This window comes from Rhodofomes roseus, assembly GCF_022264815.1.
Source record: "Rhodofomes roseus strain CIRM-BRFM 1785 chromosome Unknown C8Q71scaffold_8, whole genome shotgun sequence".
NCBI lineage: Eukaryota > Fungi > Basidiomycota > Agaricomycetes > Polyporales > Fomitopsidaceae > Rhodofomes > Rhodofomes roseus.
The window spans coordinates 47,994-66,935 of record NW_025952964.1 but is presented as its reverse complement, the minus strand read 5'-3'; the positions used below and the strand labels follow the sequence as shown (position 1 = coordinate 66,935).

The 18,942-nt window shown below is 53.8% G+C and overlaps 4 protein-coding genes across 4 annotated transcripts; all 4 read left to right on the top strand.

The window, feature by feature from the left end:
* Positions 1-1,581: 1,581 nt before the first annotated feature.
* C8Q71DRAFT_547979 (uncharacterized protein) lies at positions 1,582-3,518 on the top strand. The gene is made up of 5 exons (XM_047919282.1): positions 1,582-1,799; positions 1,861-1,956; positions 2,017-2,894; positions 2,955-3,360; positions 3,423-3,518. The coding sequence occupies exons 2-5, from the start codon at positions 1,940-1,942 to the stop codon at positions 3,436-3,438; spliced, it is 1,317 nt and encodes a 438-aa protein (XP_047779584.1). The 5' UTR covers positions 1,582-1,799; positions 1,861-1,939; the 3' UTR covers positions 3,439-3,518.
* Positions 3,519-4,537: 1,019 nt separating this feature from the next.
* Positions 4,538-6,616, top strand: C8Q71DRAFT_547957 (uncharacterized protein). The gene is made up of 6 exons (XM_047919281.1): positions 4,538-4,545; positions 4,613-5,107; positions 5,174-5,323; positions 5,387-5,866; positions 5,934-6,065; positions 6,129-6,616. Exons 2-6 carry the CDS (start codon positions 4,823-4,825, stop codon positions 6,474-6,476), a joined length of 1,395 nt encoding a protein of 464 aa, XP_047779583.1. The 5' UTR covers positions 4,538-4,545; positions 4,613-4,822; the 3' UTR covers positions 6,477-6,616.
* A 1,265-nt stretch (positions 6,617-7,881) lies between these two features.
* On the top strand, positions 7,882-9,730 carry C8Q71DRAFT_547921 (uncharacterized protein). The gene is made up of 6 exons (XM_047919280.1): positions 7,882-8,003; positions 8,058-8,477; positions 8,544-8,669; positions 8,735-9,226; positions 9,295-9,417; positions 9,468-9,730. The coding sequence occupies exons 2-6, from the start codon at positions 8,190-8,192 to the stop codon at positions 9,642-9,644; spliced, it is 1,206 nt and encodes a 401-aa protein (XP_047779582.1). The 5' UTR covers positions 7,882-8,003; positions 8,058-8,189; the 3' UTR covers positions 9,645-9,730.
* A 2,585-nt stretch (positions 9,731-12,315) lies between these two features.
* Positions 12,316-14,481, top strand: C8Q71DRAFT_547845 (uncharacterized protein). Its single transcript, XM_047919279.1, has 5 exons — positions 12,316-12,882; positions 12,949-13,098; positions 13,162-13,641; positions 13,709-13,840; positions 13,904-14,481. Exons 1-5 carry the CDS (start codon positions 12,598-12,600, stop codon positions 14,249-14,251), a joined length of 1,395 nt encoding a protein of 464 aa, XP_047779581.1. The 5' UTR covers positions 12,316-12,597; the 3' UTR covers positions 14,252-14,481.
* The last annotated feature ends 4,461 nt before the right edge of the window (positions 14,482-18,942 follow it).

Genomic DNA, 18,942 nt, shown 5'->3' with positions numbered 1-18,942 from the left:
CCACGGAGACGATACCGTCACGGTCAACTGGTAGCGATCTATGCCAAGTTCCTAGGATCCTTAGTTCGTCAACCTCTCAGGCGGTTCGACTCTACTTCGGAATCCCGGCGAACGTGGTGTGATAGGGTGTGATGCGTACGCCGTATATGTATATAACTTACCAGCTGGCATATACTAATGCTCAGTGTACACACAGTTGAATCAGGAGCGAGCACCGTACACGCGTGTCAACCATGTCGTACATATGGTTCTTGGTAGCAACTCCGAGTCCGAGGCTGCGCTAGACCTATTTCGCGACAATGGGTGGCCCCTCGGAGCTTGACGGTGCGCCCCTGCTTTGACCGTTTCGTGAACTCGTGCCTTTGATGACGTTATTGTTACCCCTGTGCCGCAGACATACGACCTGTTGTGTGCCACACTTAGCGGATGCCCCTGACCGTCTGCGGTATAAATACCGCCCGTTCTCCCTCCTACTGTGCAAGAAAACCCCCGCCTCGCCTGTGGTCCACTACACGTCATGTCACCGCCTCTCCTCGATCACAGGCTCGCAAGACCTGCGCAGAAGCCGTCCGAGAGAAGAACATCTAACACGAACCAAACGACTAGGAACTGCTGCGAACTGTTCCTGTCCACCCCGCACACCTCGGTCCACGCGTAGCCAGAGCTTCCTCTTCGGCACGGACTCGTTCGACGCTCACGAAGAGCGTCTGTCTGTCGCGGTTACTGGCTCTCTCGCGACCACCCGATTGTGCGAGGCTTGTTCAACAGCCGTTGGTGGTCGCAAATAACAGTGCAGTTCGCGACCAGCCATCGTCCAGGTGTGTACTGTTGGTCAAGTCCTGTTACTCTTCGACTGACCGGGTTTTTGAACGTAGTGGTGAAATCATACGGATTCTGCCTGCGCTGTCTAATGCACATGCTTGACTTCATCAGTCAGTTAACACGTCCGTCCACTGGCCTTGAAGGTAAGCCCCAATGGACTTTGAATCCTCGCTCAACCAATGACGCGCTTTCATCAGCAATTGGCTGATGGTCTAGAATGCTGGGCAGTACCGCGACACCAGACGACGCATGGCTACGAAGTCCACCAACCTACCACGCACTCAACACCAACACTCCGAGGAGGCGGCCATCCTCCCACCTCATTCGGTTCTACTACCTTATACTGCCCTGTGCGGCGGTGCGATCATCAAGGTCCGATATATAAAGTTCTCGGACCCTTGTAAAGCCTGGACAATGATTGATCGTAATTGTGGGCGTAAATCGAGCTCCTTTCCTTCGTAACACCGTCGGTCTGGCCACTGTGTGAACAGTCGAATGCTGGTCTCGTACCCATTCTCACATCGGATGAGTACGAGACCATCGAACGCCCACCTGCGGTGCTACTGGTACGGCATTGTTGCGTTATTTGGCCCTTCACAGCGCGCACCACTTCATCTTACACCTAAGTTGCGTCCGCTCCGTCTGACATGTTCTATCTTGTAGTATTCATATGCCCCCTTCAAGTTGACTCGGGGTTGGAGATGTGACGATGAGAAGCCGAGGTAGTGACATAGACGTAAGCACATTCAATAGCATTCCATGCGGTTGACGCCCCGTGAAATGACTACGTGGGTCTGCTGACCGCACGGATGCATGTGTATCGCTACACGCGTACCGTGGGTACTGTAGGGTCTCCGTTTCAAAGCCCTGATCCATACAGCAGATGATATTTAATCGATCATCGGATCCGCAGAGATTCCCTATCCACCGACGACTGCCACTCGACATTGGTACTCGAAGACAACCCACAAATCGAGGTTCGCTCTTTCTCAAATCCAAGTGTTGCTGCAGTGCGATTGAGACTTTGATCTTCGATAGACCTGCAGGTAACAGCGACGTCACGTCAGCGTTCACGCAACGTACTGGATTGGTGATTATCAAGACCAGCCCTCGGTCGATGATGAACAACTACAGGTTAGAGGCCCAAGGTAGACGATTGGCCGTTGATGTTCTGACTTCAGATCATCATGTCAGCGCGGAGTCGCCCACTATGAATATGGACTTGGTAGTCGGAACAACCGACGCTGGCATCCTCCTGCCCATGGAGATATGGGAACACGTAATTGATCTGATCGCAGAGAAGGTCGAAAGACAGTGGAATCTCCTCAAATGTCCGTGGTGGTTGACGCTGATATCCTGTGCTCTGACCTGCAAGGCCCTATACAATCGGGCGAGGTGGCACCTACGCGGAAACGTCATGCTCCTCACGCAGAGTAACGTGGTCTCGTTCGCGAGGCTGCTTCGCGCCGAACCCTACCTGCGGCCTGTGATGCGCTTCGTCACTATAGCTGGTTCCCCTTCTCGCCGCCATCTGCCCATTCCACACATCGGGACGTTCGCGATCATGCTCGCGCGCTGCCTCCCAAGGATGCAGGCACTCGTGATCACCAATGCGAACTGGACCATAGGCTCCATTCGCCAGCAAGACATCGTCAACCTGGCCGCGTTCCGGTGCATCAACGAGCTGACGCTGCAGGACATTCGCTTCGCTACGGTGTCCCAACTCGGGCAGTTAATCTCCTCCGTACCGCAGTTGCAGATACTGCGTTGCGCCAGAATTAAATGCAATCAAAAAGTATCTCCGCTCGTCTTACCACCACTCCCGTTGAACAGTACGCGACTGCGCATCGGTCACTTGGAGGACACTATGTCCCCCGCTATCCACGACTTCCTTTACCGCATATTAACATCGGCAAACCTACTACGCCTCAGCGTTGGGGCTCACCATCGCGATATATCTTCTAGCTTAATCAAGCTGCAGAGACTGCTTGACGCATGCGCATGGTGCCTTCGAGACCTCCGCCTAACATTGAACATGAAGGGTGTTGTTGACCAGTCTCCGGAGAAGCTATGTAAGTATCACGGTCTTTCGAATCGTATGTGCTCGTCACGACGTATTCACAATCTTGCAGGCGAGCATATCAACCTTAGCCGTTTCAGAAGACTACGTTCTCTGCGGTTCTCGACGTGGTGCTACGTCGACAGCGACTACTCGTGGATCCCACACCTACTCTACACAGTGGTAACATTCATCGTCGATTTGAAAATCATCTTCCACGTGAGCGTGACCAATTGGGAGGAGAGACTCAGTGCCTTGCTCCACCGACTCGAAACGGGTAACGAGCTAGCGGAGCTCGACACCTTCCTCGCTACGCCCCGAATTGATATCAGGCCGGGCAATCCACTAGTACAAGTTCTCCTCGCATTGGAAGGTTCTGGCTCCACTTACAACCCGTGCAAGTCAAGGATTTCTGATGACGAATGGTCGAAGCTCGTGAGAGGGAAGATGCCTCATGCGGATGAATGCGGTATACTGAGGTTTGTTTGCCGTGCCAACAACAACATATATTTTACTCACAATTCTGTTACCGCTTGCCCAGAACGATCATCTACTAGTGCATCGCTCGCTCCCGAGTAACGTACGCGGATTGGTCGCGGTTCAATTGTGCGTTGCACGCGTGCTATCATCTCAGCGCTACGCTCTTCCCACGACTTAGGAGGGCCAAAGCGATTCGAATTGAACGCCACGGCCGTCTCGCAAGTTAGGTGGAGATAGTTAAGCACCTAGAAACGCAATGGAAGGTGTATGAATCTCTGTTTGCTCATGTCCGGCTGCATACTCGCAGTGTGCGGAGTGATTCGATGAATCCCTTTCGGAGGTCACGGGCGCTAAGAGTCTGCCACTGCGATGCGGTCTTCAAAGTGGTTGTCGATTGCTGCAAGTACTTAACATACTTTTTCGGTGAAAAGGGGCTCGCTAAAATCCGAGGGCGTATGTGAATGAGAAGACATAGTACCAAGTCAAAGCTTGTGCCCAGCCACCGGAGCGAGCTGTGGCCGTGACAAGCGTGACCGTGCACTGGTCATGTTTGGTTTTGTTTGTTCTCCTCAGAAACAGTCCCCCTCGGCCATCGTAGGCCTTTCTTTTTGTCCTACCACGCATCTTCATAAAACTCTGAGTATATTATGAGATGTTTCAGCCATGCTCTTGGCCTACAGCCGTAGAGGGCTAGGCAAAGGAGGTTTAAAACATGAACGCGCCGGTGGCAGGGCGCGAGGTTGAGCGCCCTGATAGACGCGGGAAACGGGGCGTGTGGCGCAAATCAACCGCGACCAATCCGCGTAGTATACCCGAGGCCATATCGCCGCACCGAGGCTGAAGAGACTTCACGAATTACTGTATACACTGGGCTACTATAGATTTTCGAACGAGCCATCGGGCTACGTACCCTGCAATGCCCTTAGAATCGAGTCCCCACATCGAGTCCCCACTTCATCGCTGTGGTGCGCGGCCATGTCTACGGTATCGCCTGGCGTGCGCCTCTCATTCTCAGCTTTCACAAGATCAGTTTGGTTTGGATCTTGGCGCGTAGCAGGGCAGCCTCAAGGTTGCGGCTACGTTTAGTTTGTATCGGCTGTCGGCATGCGGCGAAGTACTAGTAGCATTTCTCACCACTGACCAGTGACCACGATAGGTGGCATGAACACTTCGCTTTACACGGCGTGAGTTGTTCAAGGCTCGCTTTGACCATGCGATGAGCTCACCGTTTCCTTATGTGCGCGCCATCAGCGCGTCAAAGCAAAGTACGCCCTTAAAAGGCGTCCCGCCTTGTTTGCTTTGACAGTCTTTGTTCCGGTAGTCGCGTGCATCTGCACGCCTCTGGCCGTGCCTGTGGCCGCCGCCAGGCCACCATGCGATATATAAAGCCGAACCACTTGCTGCTTTGCATATTCGCCCCATTCGACATCTACTTGCTGACCGGCTTCAGATCTACCGAAGATGGACAGGTTCACTTGCACTTGCACTCCGGCCATAAGAATCGCAGAGACCGGACGGTACATCCTTCCTCAGCATCACGCCATTGCGTCCGAACAGCTGGCCGCAAGTTTGCCTGTCGGTGTATATCCGCCGGTACGCTTCGGACGGGATGGTGTCTCCATCAACGCGATTATGCTCGCGGACGATGACATGGCTGCGCTGGCCGATCTCATACCTGACGGTTCGAAGAAGCCACTAGGTGGCTATTACGTCGGGGACATGAACACGATGGAGCTCAAGGTACATGTACGTATCGCATTGCCTGTCGTTGAGTGATTGTCGGAATAGCTGACTATGTCTTGCTTCACGCAGTGGCCTGGTCATTATGATCGTCGAACGCAAGTTGCGGAGACGCTACCGCTTTGCGCACTGGCACGCGTGGCGGGAGTGACGAAACCAGTACCGTATACTAAAGCCCAAATTGCGGCAAATGTAGCCAAGGTCGTGGTGACAGCAATGACGGTGAGCGACACGTCGATTATAAAAGTGACTGCGCACTGAACCGCGTTCTCATCTTCTTTCCAGCATTGCCTCCACCACCGCCCTCACGGGCATGGCTGCTGGTCGGTGAGCGCAGACCAGACACGCGGTCTGACCTGGAGCTCCGTGTACCTTGTGGCCATCCACCACCGCGGCGGTGATACCTACCAACCTGAACTCCATGTTGCTTTGTCCCTGCGTCCTCCTCTCTTCCCGGAACCCAACGTGCGTGCGATTCAAGGGGCGCCGACGGCGTGCTCTTGTGCTCGGGCACTCAAGGACGAAGAGTCGGGGATGTACGTCCTTCCTCAGCGCCCCGCCACTATGAAGCGGTTCATGGGCGAGACATGGCCCGCAGGCACTTTTCCCTCGATCTTCTTTGGACAGAGCGGACCTCTCTCCATCGAGACGCTCACTAGATACTCTGCGGATCAATTGAAGAGGGTACTGCCGAACAGTCTGGATAAGCCGTTCGAGGACTGCTATAAAGACTGGAAGTTGACCAGGATCAAGGTCAAAGTTCATGTACGTATCGGTCTGACAATTTTCTTACCTTTTCTCTGTATCGCTGACTGATCCCCATGATATACAGTGGCCTGATCACGACGACAAAGAGACACATGTCTCGCATGATGTACCACTCGCAGACCACGACGGCAGTCATCATATCAACACCATTCAGCTGGCCATGGAGGTCGCTTCCACCGTACGTGCTGCCATTCATGTGAGTCCTATATCCGATTTCGTGGACGACACAGTGGTTGATTAGACACTTTCTACTGTGCAGAACTGCAACATATATCGTCCCCAACGACATTGCTGTTGGGCTATCGCCCCCACCGACAGGTATGGACTCACCAAGCGGTGCATTTATTTGGTTGCTCTGCACCACGTGGGCGGCATCACGTACCAGCCAGAACTTCATGTCGCACCGTCAGTGCCGCCTTACCAGTTTCCTCCCCCGTTCCCCGTCCCTCCCGAAGAGGTACTGGTGTACCAGGCAGGACCATGGGTAGAGGTAGGTCGCGGTGCAGGGTCGTCGCGGGTACTGCATCCCAAGTTGGGGGTTCAGTCACTATCGAGACCGAAGAATGATCGGGCTACGACGTCTATATCCGGCGCACCCGCCCCATGATATGCAGACATGTATCATTGTCAGCGTGTATGTACCTATAGGCTATGATAGCTTCGTACTAGTTAGTACCTTTGCCACGATTACGATAGTGGTCGCACCTGCGTTGGTTCCAACCGACTTCCTCACTCACTGTTCATACCTTACGCTAGAACTCGGGACTATGTGATTTATCTGAGCCTGGATTTCTTGTCATACAATTCAATCGCCCTCATGCCACTGCATGGGCAGAGCGGACACTGGCACGATCATGTGACATGGTGCTCAGTGAACTCGCGATCGGAGCGGGCGGCTGTCAAGACTCGACACTCGAGAACGACCATGATGCTCAACGCCGGACTCTCGATGCACGCCAGTGCTACCCAACGTTCATGTATCATCTCTTCTGCTTTGAATCTATCTGAGCTGTACCTATTTTAATGAATCCCGACGTACTTGGCAGTTTTCAAGATATTGCCACCAACGTCAACCGCGAGCATTGCCAGTCAGGGCCCAGGCCGAAGCGTACGTCGCGACATCGTTGACCAGGAGCCTGTGCTCAATCTGGTCTACTGGTCTCACTCACACAGGCACGCGAGCCATTGACGCTTGTATGAGTGAGTATATGCTCGTGATCGTCGCAGAACTGTAACCGCTGGCGATGGACGATGAAGGGCGACTCCGAGTCGGAGGATAAGGCGAATCAATGGCTGCTTCTAGTAGGCAAGAAATGGAGCGAGGCCGGACTGGGAGATAATGGGAGGTCGATGCAGTGCAGTAGCGAACACAGGGCGACGTACGTCATCAAAGTCTGGCCCATCTACGAGGCCTGCTGGGCCACTCAGTCATATGTCTGTTCCAGCGCGTCAACCAGTGGCTCACGGCACACTTAATATAGGAAATCAGAGGCCGGACTACACAATTTCAGGTGCATGTCAGACAGGCTTGTTGCTCCGGAGTCCGTACTACGTCAATCGTCTCAGCATCCACACGGATTGAACCTGAACCTTGAAGTCCTCCAGGCTCGACTGTGGAATTTCGCACAACCATTTGACGGGTCCTCAGCTGGCTGCTGCACTGGTGATTTGTGAACACACGGAAAGGCGTGGTATATTGAGGTAGGATACGCACTCCCTATTGATGGTACCGAATCTCCCATTCATGGCCGATGATCTCTCGCGCAGACTCGTTGTCTAGACAACGCAGTGAGTGGCGTGTATCGAAGCATCGAAGCCAGATTGACTGTGTAAGATCTCATTGATCGGTGAGCCACTGGTCGTCGATGTATGCATTAGGAACAGATCGTCAAGTTTCCAAATTAGACTGACTCCGATCCTTTGTTTTGAAGAGGTGAGCACGGCTTGAACCCTAGGCCTGGCGCATCTTACCGATATCTAGGTTCTGTCCTGCGCCACGGCTTGCAGGCGCCTCCACGGCCACTGTTGTGTCAATTGCGTAGCGTACCCCTGACCGCATTTGGTTTGTACGAGGCTCGCTTCGTGCACGCGGCGACGACTCAGCGGGATGTCGCCACGAGTGAGTCAAAGCAAGGTAAGCGTTTGAAACCTATCCTGGCTTCCCGTTTTGACGTCTTTGTTTGCGTAGCCACGCGCCTTTGGTCGTCCTGTGGCCACTAGGCCACAGTACGGTGTATATAACGCAGCCACTTGCTCTTCTGGCACCCATATCCTCGCCTCATTAGCACCCACCCGCTGATTATCTTCCAAATCACTCACGATGAGCACCCCTACTGCATGTTCTTGCACTCCAGCCATCAAGATAGAGGCGACGGGGCGGTACATTCTACCTCAAGCCCTCGCCGTTACACCGCAGCAGCTGGCCACCAGACTGCCATTCGGTACATATTCGTCAGTATACTTTGGGCGAAATGGCGTCTCCATCGACGCGATCATGGCGGCGCGCAATGACATGGCCGTGCTGGCCCACAACATACCTGGCGGCTATGAGAAGCCGCTCAAGTCTTCTCGGGGCAGAGACAAGACCACGATGGAGCTCAGAGTACACGTACGTATAGCGTTGCTCGCCGTCTAGCCATTTCCGAGGTCTCTTACCATGTGTTGCTTGATACAGTGGCCGGACCATGATTATCACACGCAGGCCGCGGATAATTTACCTTTCTCAGCGGCGACTGCGGGATCCTTTACCAGGGCCCAGATTGCGGGAAGTGTGGGCAGAGTTGTGGCTGACGCGATGTCGGTGAGTAATGCGACGAGCATACGGAGGACTTCGCGCTGACCCACGTGCCGTCTCCCGTCTTCCAGCGTTGCTGTCAGTACCGCCCTCGCGAGCACTGCTGCTGGGCGGTAGGCACGGACGACACACACAGCGTGACTTGGCGCTGTGTCTACTTGGTGGCCATCCACCACATCGGCGGCGTCACCTACCAGCCTGAGCTGCATGTTGATATGTCCTTGAAGCCGCCCTTCTTCCCGGCGCTCAGCCAGACGGCTAAACAGGCTCGTCTGGCCGGCATGATTGCGCCAACTTGTTATTGTACTCGGACGGACAAGGACGAGAAGTCTGGGATGTACGTTCTGCCTCAGCGCGTTGCCGTTGTACGGAAAACCATACTCGCCCAGTGGCCTGTAAGGACGTTCCCCTCAGTCGTCTTCGGAAGGAGCAAGCCCCTCCCCATCCTGATGCTTGACGCAAACTCGGCGGACGCGTTGCAGGAGAAAGTACCCAACGCTTTGGAGACGCCATTTGAGAAGTATTACAGTGAGCAATTCACAAACATCAAGATCAAGGTCTACGTGCGTAATTAGTATCATCTAATTCACACTTCTCGGTGGCATCGCTGACCGGGACCTGTGTTGTGTAGTGGCCTGATCATGACTTCCACACGGACACCACAGAAGTTGTATCGCTCATGGCTCAAGGCAGACATATCACCAAGGCTCAGCTCGCAAAGGAGGTCGCTCGCACCGTACGGCTGGCTACAAATGTGAGTCGTGCAGGCGTTTCAGAGTGAACAAAATGCTGAATACAACACAGAGGTGTATTCTACATGGTCCGCAGGATCATTGCTGCTGGGCTGTCCTTCCCAAGGACGATGAGACCGATTTTGCTAATATTTTGCATCGTACCTATCTGGTTGCGTTGCACCACATTGGTGGCGTCTCGTTCCAGCCAGAACTTCATACCGCACCGAGAGCTACACAGAACCTCTAGCCGGCGCCAAGAAACCGGGCCTTGGTGGCTGCTCATGGGGAGCGAATCGAGTCCTCGCAGACTCGGAGGGGAAGCTTTGCCCAGGGAGGGACGGTGTAGCAGTATTCAATATGGCTATGTAACGGGTGTATCATATGTCATAGAACGTCGTGTACATGATGGTTTGCTATTCTCAACTTATATCTGCACTAATCGTATCACTTGTGCCCAACTTGTGCCAGCCGGAAGTTATGATACCAATATCGCAGTTGACGTACCGCTCACGACCACCGACGGCAGTCGCATTACCAAGTCTAAGCTCGCGAAGGATGTCAGTGATATCTTCACCAGGGCCATCTATGTGAGTTGCGTGGACGCTACGTAGCGAGACCTGAGTACTGAGTCTGCTGAAATACCACGCAGCTTGGTTACCAATATTTTCCGTGGCGGCATTGCTGCGCATGCTGAGTTATCGCGTATGTTGTCAGATGAGCCAGCGCTAGGCCTTACCGTGCAGTGTTTCCATCTTGTTGCGCTGCACCACGTTGGCGGAATCTGCACGTTCAACCAGCTATAGCTGCACGTCGCACCGTCAGTCCAGTTCACCTATATCTGGGACACAGAACCCGGTCCTTGGAGGCTGATCGTGATGCATGATGGGAGAACGGAGTTCCGAGTCGCGCCTGAGCATCGGTTGGATTCTGCCTTGACGGAACCGGCCTGAGGAGCGCAAGGGGAAGAGGGTCCGAAGTGCAGTATTGTCCGGAAGTGCTATCGAATGGACGTACCGCCTGTCATTGAACGCCCTGTGTGTAATGATATGTTAATGTCAGCTAATGTCCGCATGCATACTACATGCTACTGTAATATTTGCACTACTGACGAGGCGCGACGTACTAGTACAGTTACTATGATAGGGCTCGGCGAGTATCATACGAGACAGCGCTGCGAATCGCGATCACATGCTCTGGCGCTTGTCTCGGTGTCGACTATGAGTGCCAGTGAGTCAACGCGGTGTCGTGCATACGGTACTTGTTTGTTGCTCTAAGTACCACTGGCACACAACGGAGACGTTTACCACTTCTGGCTGCTGCGCATCTTTTCATGATTGGTTAAGCATCCATACGGTACGACGATATGGCTGTGAAGACTCTGACTGGGCTCACGGAATCGCAACGCTCACCGCACTCAGGCTACACGGTCGATCTATGGAAGTGCGCTCGCCTCCTGACTTCAAATCATCTGGATCGTGTATCCGATAACATAACTTCAACACCTTGGAGATATGTCCTTCCATGACGGGCGGGTACACTTGTTCGCGGTATGTACTACGCGGTTCACCAGTGACGGGCGCAGGCTGTTTTCGCACGAACGCGCAAGGTACACGAAGATTGGCTGCCCAGACTCCACGCTGGTTTCTGCAATGTGTCGGAGGACCTCTATGGAACACCAGTGAGAAACGGGTGTGAAGAGGTGTCGGTGCGACGTACGCGGCATCGCGGATGGGCTATCCTGGTGCGTCATTGTGACCCTGGAATGACCATTGAGTTGATGATATCCGAATTTCGGTGGCCATTGGGTTGCTTCATCTGGCAGAAAACCTGTTTGAGGTCTAGCGTTGAAACGTCGAAACCGATTTCCCGAGTGGCCGAGGAGCGCATGGACGGCACTGGCAGGTGCGCCACATACCCCTATCAGAATTGTATGACCTCGTTGCCCTCTATTGTCCATACGGATTTTCTATGGTCCACGGGCTAGTCAACAGACTAGTACGCGGCTCGAACGCTTGGGGAACGCGCGTTCGATCGTCGATCGCGCTTTGACATACTAATAGGCGCCTCACATTGCCCACATTCAGCACGACGACCTCCTCTGCGGCCACGCGTACTCTGCATTTCCGGCATCGATTTCTCGAAATGCACCGCATATGCTGCACCGTGGTTGGGCTAATCGATGTTTGAGGACTTCGCTGGGACGGCGGTTCAGTTGCGCTGACGACCTCGAAATAGGATTCAACTCGGAGGGAGCGATGTATCTGCAAACGACTTTTGGGTGGGGCAGGGAAAGGCAGAAAATGATGCGAGGATTGCTCAAGAACGGACTGGTTTGCTTGGTGGAACCCCGTCTCCGTACGTTGTCGCGTTCAAGTCTTGCTTGCTGATACCGCTTTGGCAGCACGTCCGGTCCCCGCAAAGATGAAGATACGGCTCAAATCTTGAGCTGCAGATACGCCGTCGACATCCCAGCTCATTCATTGCAGTATTTTCGCCTATCATCCACGCGGTATATGGGGGCACCTCCAAATGCGACTGTGGCGCGCCGTCCCAGTGCTTTCGGTCGACTTGACCCCTGCTCATATCGTTCGTTCGATGGACGTCGGCGTCTTGGTGACGTTGGTCATTGCTCTGCCTCGGCCACGCCGCACTACATAACGCTTTTTGCAGTCCCTTCGCTCCTTCGCGACTCGCTTTGCAACACGAGGCTCCGACCAACGGGCGCCTGCCCGCTCGTCCAAGCGCTAGCGCCCACCCCTCCTGGCTTTTGGATGGCTGTGGTCGACGCGTTCCCATCTTTTGACCTCTTGGAAAACCTTCCACCGCATGGTCCCGGTGTACTTCAATACGCTTTGATGGTCTGGAATCGACTGGAAGATGACTGTGGCGCGCACTCACGGTGGCCGTGATCTGAGCCTACTGGTCACATCCGCAGTTCCGAATCTGGGTCGTCAAAGCGTGGCGCAAGGCCTGAAGGTTATATTATTAGTCTCGTGGCCCTTTTGTAATCCGGGATTTGTGGCGTCGCTTGCCCACGTCCTCCGCTTTAATTGTGACCGGTGAGTACTCTGGTGGGGGGTTGTTTTATAATCCCTGCGGCCACCAGGCCACCATGCGATATATAAAGCCGAACCACTTGCTGCTTTGCATATTCGCCCCATTCGACATCTACTTGCTGACCGGCTTCAGATCTACCGAAGATGGACAGGTTCACTTGCACTTGCACTCCGGCCATAAGAATCGCAGAGACCGGACGGTACATCCTTCCTCAGCATCACGCCATTGCGTCCGAACAGCTGGCCGCAAGTTTGCCTGTCGGTGTATATCCGCCGGTACGCTTCGGACGGGATGGTGTCTCCATCAACGCGATTATGCTCGCGGACGATGACATGGCTGCGCTGGCCGATCTCATACCTGACGGTTCGAAGAAGCCACTAGGTGGCTATTACGTCGGGGACATGAACACGATGGAGCTCAAGGTACATGTACGTATCGCATTGCCTGTCGTTGAGTGATTGTCGGAATAGCTGACTATGTCTTGCTTCACGCAGTGGCCTGGTCATTATGATCGTCGAACGCAAGTTGCGGAGACGCTACCGCTTTGCGCACTGGCACGCGTGGCGGGAGTGACGAAACCAGTACCGTATACTAAAGCCCAAATTGCGGCAAATGTAGCCAAGGTCGTGGTGACAGCAATGACGGTGAGCGACACGTCGATTATAAAAGTGACTGCGCACTGAACCGCGTTCTCATCTTCTTTCCAGCATTGCCTCCACCACCGCCCTCACGGGCATGGCTGCTGGTCGGTGAGCGCAGACCAGACACGCGGTCTGACCTGGAGCTCCGTGTACCTTGTGGCCATCCACCACCGCGGCGGTGATACCTACCAACCTGAACTCCATGTTGCTTTGTCCCTGCGTCCTCCTCTCTTCCCGGAACCCAACGTGCGTGCGATTCAAGGGGCGCCGACGGCGTGCTCTTGTGCTCGGGCACTCAAGGACGAAGAGTCGGGGATGTACGTCCTTCCTCAGCGCCCCGCCACTATGAAGCGGTTCATGGGCGAGACATGGCCCGCAGGCACTTTTCCCTCGATCTTCTTTGGACAGAGCGGACCTCTCTCCATCGAGACGCTCACTAGATACTCTGCGGATCAATTGAAGAGGGTACTGCCGAACAGTCTGGATAAGCCGTTCGAGGACTGCTATAAAGACTGGAAGTTGACCAGGATCAAGGTCAAAGTTCATGTACGTATCGGTCTGACAACTTTCTTACCTTTTCTCTGTATCGCTGACTGATCCCCATGATATACAGTGGCCTGATCACGACGACAAAGAGACACATGTCTCGCATGATGTACCACTGGCAGACCACGACGGCAGTCATCATATCAACACCATTCAGCTGGCCATGGAGGTCGCTTCCACCGTACGTGCTGCCATTCATGTGAGTCCTATATCCGATTTCGTGGACGACACAGTGGTTGATTAGACACTTTCTACTGTGCAGAACTGCAACATATATCGTCCCCAACGTCATTGCTGTTGGGCTATCGCCCCCACCGACAGGTATGGACTCACCAAGCGGTGCATTTATTTGGTTGCTCTGCACCACGTGGGCGGCATCACGTACCAGCCAGAACTTCATGTCGCACCGTCAGTGCCGCCTTACCAGTTTCCTCCCCCGTTCCCCGTCCCTCCCGAAGAGGTACTGGTGTACCAGGCAGGACCATGGGTAGAGGTAGGTCGCGGTGCAGGGTCGTCGCGGGTACTGGATCCCAAGTTGGGGGTTCAGTCACTATCGAGACCGAAGAATGATCGGGCTACGACGTCTATATCCGGCGCACCCGCCCCATGATACGCAGGCATGTATGATTCTCAGCACGTATGTACCTATAGGCTGTAGCTTCTACTAGTACTGGGGCTGCTCATGCGGAGCGAATCGAGACCTGAGTCCTGACAAACTCGGAGGGGAAGCTTTGCCCAGGGAGGGACGGTGTAGCAGTATTCAGTAGGGCTATGTAACGGGTGTATCGTATGTCATAGAACGTCGTGTACATATTATTTTGCTATTCTCAACTCATATCCGCACTCATCGTATCACTTGTGCCAGCCGGAAGTTAGCAGCGCTGCGAATCAGCGCGTCGACGCGATCACATGCTCTGGCGCTTGTACAAGTCTCCGTGATGACGACTTGAGTCAACGCGGTGTTGCGCATACTTGTTCATTCAGCTTCATTGCTCTGCTAGCTGGGCTTCTGTCTGGAACACACCTCTTCATGAACGGATCATAGTTGAATGTACCACGACAGCCGGATCGCTGCGCTACACCACAACACTCACCTCACTGCCCGGCCGACGTATGGAAGTGCGCTCGCCTCCTGACCTCAAGGTACTGGATTACTTATTCGAGAACATATCCTCTGAACGTGAAGATGCGGACTTGCCTGATGCGCTGGGGCCATGGATTGGCAGTACGTACAACGGTTCGCCGGTGATGCACGCTATAGCCTCACGAACTCGCAAGATATGGGGATCCACATCGCCGCAAAGGTTAGTCGCCAGACTCCACAAAGCTGTCTGCGACATATCGGAGGACTTTTACAGAGCAGCAAGAAGCCGGTGAGAAGAGGTGTCGGTGAAACTTAAGCAGATGAGAGTATCCCGGTGCGTTGTTGTGTCCCTGGACCCTGACTTCATCGTTGGTCTCATGGTTCCGTGGTATACCATTGAGCTGCCGCATCTGCAATTGGATACAAAGCGTCTTGAGGCCCACCTGCGGAACGTCTAAAACCGGATCTCCCGAGTCGTGCCATGGCCGAGGAGGGCGTGGACGGCAGGTGGGGTCATACATCACTTTCTGTCCGGTATGATGTTGTCGCCCTCCTTTGTTTTGGGGCTCTCTTTCCTGTGTTCTATGAATGTTCCTACCGACTATGGCTTGAAAGCCTCGGGGAACGTCTTCAATTTGTGTTCGATCGTCGCTGGCGCTGGCGCCTAATCTGCTGCCCCCACATTCAGCACGACTACCGACACGTCCGCACGCACGCCATCTATTTCTCGGGATACACCGCTCATGATTCATATTAATCACCCTACTTGACGTTTGTAGGCTTTGTTCAGACGGCGGTACACATGTGGTAACGACTGGCCTTCAAATCTGGATTCGACTGCGAGGGAGCGATGTATTCATAGATGATTTTGGGATAGGTCCGTGGAAGGGAAAGGGTGCGAGGGTGCTCTGCCATGCGCCGGTTCAGCTCGTGGCGTTTTGTCTCCGTACGTCGCCACATTCGAGTCTTGCGAGCTGATACATCTTTCGCAGCGCGTCCGGACCCGGCAGTGTTAACGTTGTAGCTCGAATTTCCAGCTCTGGATGGGCAATCGACATACCGAGTGTCACCCAATGGGTTGGATCCACTTGTCAAGCCCACCATACGTCGGAGCGCCTCCTGGTTCGACTGTGGCGGCACTGGTCCCGTTGCCCTCCGGCGACTTGTCCTTCGCTCAATCGTTCATTCTACGGATTTCGGCTTCTGGACGACGTTTTTGCCGATTTCCTCCAGCCACGCCGCATACCTCAATTGTCGTACAGCCCTTCGCCACTTCAAACTCGAGGCTCCGAGCAACGGGCGCCTGCCGCTCGTCTGACCACTAGCGCCTACCCCTCCTGGCTCTTGAATGGCTCTAGTCGACACGTTGCAATCTTTGGGCTCTCTGGAAAACCCTGGAGTGCTTGTTCCCAACGTAACTCAACATACTCTGATGGTCTAGAATGGACTGGAAGATGAGTGTGGTGCGCATTCACGGTGGTCGCGATCTGATTATGCTGGCCACACCTACAGTTCCGGATCTGGGCCGCCAAAATGAAGCACGAGGCCCGAAAGCCATATTGTTCTTTTATGTGGCGCTTTTGTGGTCCCGGATTTGTGTCATTACTGAGCCATCCTCCGCAGTAGCAAGTCAATTGTGACCGGTGAGTACTCTGGTAGGGGGCTGTTTTGCTTTGCGCTTAAGAATCGTGGCATCTCGCCACAATCTATAGGAGTGGGATATAAGACGCAGCTTTACTCTAAGGTTGTCGCCCATATGCTACACCGCCGCCACAACCTTGGTCAGCGGTCAGAACCCGATCTCGCGAGTGGTTGTGCAACGACCGAGGAGGTAAGCCAACATGACATCTTGACCGTCCACTGTCCGTAGCTGGGCTTTTCTGTTGCTCGGTGACGGTCTCGCCGTGACTGTGGCTTGAGCGGACAGAACGCTTTGCGTAATGACCGTCGATCCGATCGCGCTTTGACATTGGCGCTCACACATCGAGATTTGAGCTTGACCGCCGCCGCAGTACCGACACGGCTCACGTACTCATCAGCCCTCAGACTCAATACTCTCGTTACAGTACCAAGAATATATGGTGCTACTCGCACGATACGCTCGATCAGTCTGCGACTCGCAGGCAGCACTATGGCGACGAATATCTGGTGTCAAGGCACTCAGGCTCGGTTCGTCGGGAGCCTCGAGGTGTATGTTGCGGCTCCAAATCGGTTCAACACTATGTCTCAGCACATCGCCACACGTTATGAGCGTTCACGCTTTGATATATACTATGGAACAATGACCTGCCTGCTTTGGTACAGTTGCGAGGCACATACAAAGCGTGGTCACGGGTATTGTGGGCCACAGTCGCTTTGAGGCCACCATCGCCCCTTCCCCTATAAAATTCTCGTTACGCTCCCCTATGGCACTTGCTAAGATTCCAAACACCAAGATCTCTGCAAACCTTCCATTCGCCCTCTATACCCCTCATATAGTCTATGCCAGCCCCCACAGCATCGAACAGGCTACGCCACAAGTCATCGACCAAAGTCCTTATGTTTCATTCCCGGGGCTCTGCCAAAAATGCTTCTTGCGGAGTTGTCTTGCAACATGTGTTAGATGCATTTTCAGTCGATTCATCGACACGACTCGAGGACGTGATGCGACATGAACATGAACCGGTGTTCGGACGCCTGCACACGGAGGAAATGACTCTCTGTATTGAGGTCCGTTCGAGTCCTTGTCTTCATACATGTTGCTCAACGAAACACTCGATAGGTCCCAGGAATGGGATCTCAGGGCCGTCGAAAGGTACTCTGGAACGCGGTTGTGGGAGGATGGCATGCGACCGCTGGTCAATTAGCACAGTGTATAGCAGAGGAGGTCGCGGATATTGTGAAGGTATTATCTTGACTCTTGTGTTCTTCGGTATTTTGAACTTACTGTTGGCCTTCGATAAGAGCAACATTCGGATGCCAGAGGTGGAAGATGTGCGTGTCGATCGCCTCGCTCTACACTCTTTGCGGCGGGTTACGCGTGATGCATACCTGGTGGAGATTAATACCCTCTGATATGCTTCACGTGAAACGCGACACTGGGACTAGAGGATGTGCGGCAGTTGCTCTTTCAGTGGCCTGTGGCTGCTCCGAGTGCTGCTGCGAGTGCTCTGGCATCATTCCACCATATCACCTACGATAGTACTTCATATAGTATGTGGACAAGTTTAATAGTTATTTGCTGTGCCGAGTTGTACTCTGTCATGCCTCGTGTTGTTCTCACTTTCAAAAATCGCGGCGACTGGCCGGGCTGTGTTCACTGTTCGACGCGTCAGACCCAAATCACATGATCGCGTTATTAGGCCGTCATGGCGCTCACCAAGCGCGCAGTGCTCACGTGCATGCGGTGCCAAACCCGTTCCATTTGTGCGATCAGCCTATACTTCATCATCATCATATACTTCTGCGGGCAGCGGGAGGGCTTTGTTTGCTGCATTCTCAAGTATACCCCACGCCTTGCCTCAAGGTACGCGACGAGTATCTCTGGCGATGCATTTATCAAGCTGTAACTCATCATCGCTGGTAGTTCTGTCGGTACGCACTTGAAGACAGGCAGGCTTGATCATTCAAATGGAGGACACGATGAAAGATGAGGAGATACGGTCGTCGGACTCGATGAGGCCTACTGGTGGTACGGTGCACTCGCTGTTTCGACTCATGTCAATAGCTCAATTAGGACCCAGTGCCTGAGGTCCATCTTTCGCCGTCGACGTCCCAAGTGATTGTATCCTCCAGTGGCTCCGAATCCCTACAAAACCCGGGGGAGACCAAGAATCAAGACGTACCGAATGCACCCCAATCCAAGCAACCTCCTCGTCCACATATCACGTCATGGCTTCTATCGCCGGACCTTGACCTCCGTTATGTGAGGTACAGGGACCTAGTCCAACGCGCGCGATTACTCTCGCTGGCGAAGAGGCCGCCCGATGCTCCGATCACTCCTCGCAGAGCATTTCATAGCAACGATCGCAAAAAGGTCTGTGAGATGGCGCTCGCGAACCCACACATGTCGCATAAAGAGTTGGCGGATTTATTCAACACTAACAAGACTACGATCACGCGAACGTTGAAGGAGAAGGACAAATGGCTTCGCTCCTCCCAATTCGACGATCTAAAGGTCGCGCGCAACAGGTAAAATCTGCACAAATCGATTCAAGACCTGTTCTCATCTGCTACAT